The sequence below is a fragment of the Penaeus vannamei genome, chromosome 14 (assembly GCF_042767895.1).
Source record: "Penaeus vannamei isolate JL-2024 chromosome 14, ASM4276789v1, whole genome shotgun sequence".
Lineage (NCBI taxonomy): Eukaryota > Metazoa > Arthropoda > Malacostraca > Decapoda > Penaeidae > Penaeus > Penaeus vannamei.
The window spans coordinates 31,809,108-31,811,607 of record NC_091562.1 but is presented as its reverse complement, the minus strand read 5'-3'; the positions used below and the strand labels follow the sequence as shown (position 1 = coordinate 31,811,607).

Below are 2,500 nucleotides of genomic sequence, written 5' to 3'. Positions count from 1 at the left end.
GGGTGGCAGCGAGTGAGAGGAGGGTGGAAGTGCCGGCAGCTAATGGCAAGAGAGTGGCAGTAACAAGCGATAGCAAAAGGTGGTCGTAAATATAACGCGATTACCGTAACGAGAACACGAAAGGGCAAAACGTACAAGTTAAATCTATAGGCCTTCGCTTGGTCTGTAACTGTATGGGTAGACGAGAAGGGGGAAAGTAAAGGAGGGAGAAGGGGAGGAGAGAGCGTAAGGGAGGGATATATAAAGTCAGGGAGAAAGCGAAAGAGGGAAGTAGGGAAGGAGGAATTGGCTTAGGGGAGTGGAGAAGGGTTTCGTACAACCAAAGGGTAGGGTACTGGGCGAAGGATTGTGTGTCAGAAAGGGAAGGGAAGGGAGGGGAGAGCAGAGAGTGGGGGATGAGGGCGGAAGGAGAGGAAAGAGGGAGAATGGAGGAAGGGGATATATGGACAGAAGGGAAGGGGTGAGAAGATGGAGAAAAGAGACATACGACAGGGAGGGGAGAGGAGGGGGGGGGGGGCAGAAGGAGAGACGGTAAAACGTAATGGAAGAAAATGGTGTGAGGTCGAAAGGGATGAAAGGGGAAGTGGGAAAAGGGGAGATAAGGTCAAGTGGGAAGAGATATCAGAAGCAAATTCGGCTATAGGTATCTAAAAAGAGTGTGAACGGGGGCACCTTCTTTTTATTGCCACTTGCAGTATGAAATGTTTGTACGTGTATATATACAGTCTGTGTGTATGTGTGTTTAATCGTTTCTTTAAGTACGTGTGTTCGTTGGCATGCATATGTTTGCATGTGTGTTTACTAACCTATATACACATGTTTATACGCTTAATGTCATACGTATGTAAACGCCTTTACACTCTACTTCCACCTCCAGCAACACGAAGCAAGTCTGGCTGGGGTCAAATACTCTCAATGTTATTCTTAACACTTGCACTAGTTGGCAATGTCAGACCATCTGCCAAGTGAACGAATTACAGAGATTCAACCGGTTCTCGGAACATTTACAACAGCGCATATCTAGGTCATAATCCCTAAACATGACCCCCCAGTAGAGATTTTAAAAAATGTGAACGGGAACGAAATTCTTGCACGACTCGAGAAATGTAGATCGGTCGAATTGAATCAGTTCGATTGAATTTTCATTTATAGACCACTACCAGCAGGAACAGGAGAGACGGGAGTGTGTTTTCCACGATCGCTTTATATATTGAGATGTCTGAGGTCTTGAGATGTCAAACAAGGAACTCACAAGAGATATTTGGTTGAAGTTTAAGCGTCTGCCTCTTTTCTCTTCCTCTAACTTTAGCTTTTACCACAAACAAGTGTCTTTCTCTTTTCTTTTCCTCTTACTTTAGCTTTTACAACAAACTCACTGTGGTTGATTCCTCTTGCTATGACGACCATGGCTATCTCTATCACTACCACAAGGACACTGTTTATCACCCTCACTCGACTACTGTAGTTATTATTATAGAGTCAACCATGCTAGGTGTATTCTTGTCACTCACTCATATATATGTCCCTGTCTCTCGACCACAATAATTGCATTATCATTCAACTACAATATATCGTCACTATCAGTCAACCACACTTCGTTACCATCACTTCACCACAATACATTTATCGTTATCAAACTCAACCACGCCTTATCACAATTACTCCGTTACACTATATCAGTATCACAACCATATTTTATCACTACCATCCATCCACACTTTGTTACTATTACTCAACCACAGTTTATCACATTTACTCAACACTATATCACTGGCCCTCAACCACAATCAATCACTCGTTCAACTACGTTCTACTATTATCACTCAACACTATAACTCAAAGACTAAAGCACACTTTAACCCAATGACTCCACCACGCTTTAAATGACTCAGTTACATTTTATCCCAATGAATCAACCACACTTTAACCTAATGACTCAACCACCCTTTAACCAACGACTCAACCACACTTTAACCCAATGACGCAACCACACCGTATCCCAATGACTCAACCACGCTATAACCCAATGACTCAACCACGCTTTAAATGACTCATCCACACTTTAAATCAATGACTCAACCACACTTTAACTTAATGACTCAACCACACTTCAATCAACCCCTCAACCCCACTTCATACCAATGACTCAATCACACTTTAACCCAATGACTCAACCGCACTTTATGTGACTCAACCACGCTTTAAATGACTCATCCACACTTTAACCCAATGACTCAACCACGCTTTACCACCATCATCCAGAGTTTTATCACCATCACTCACCATAGCCAACCGCCGCGCCTGTTCGGAGGATGCAGCTCCCACCATGAAGAGAGCTCGAGCTTTGTAGAATAGAGCCTGATAGAGCTCGTAGAGTACAGAGCCCCTCAAGCGTGTGATGCCTGGAAGAAAAATACGAGGATTATATTCTACGGTAAGAGCGACTGTGAAAGAGAGAGGGAGAGGAAAGGAGGGAAAGAGAGAGGGAGAGAGAGAGAGA

At 43.7% G+C, this 2,500-nt stretch overlaps 1 protein-coding gene across 1 annotated transcript in view; it reads right to left on the bottom strand.

Annotated features, from left to right (window-relative positions):
- LOC113808323 (uncharacterized) overlaps positions 1-2,500 on the bottom strand; it is a 35,822-nt gene that overhangs the window by 7,584 nt on the left and 25,738 nt on the right. Inside the window, exon 4 of the mRNA XM_027359703.2 lies at positions 2,284-2,402. Within this exon, the coding sequence (XP_027215504.2) occupies positions 2,284-2,402 (119 nt within the window). The remainder of the gene's footprint in view (positions 1-2,283; positions 2,403-2,500) is intronic.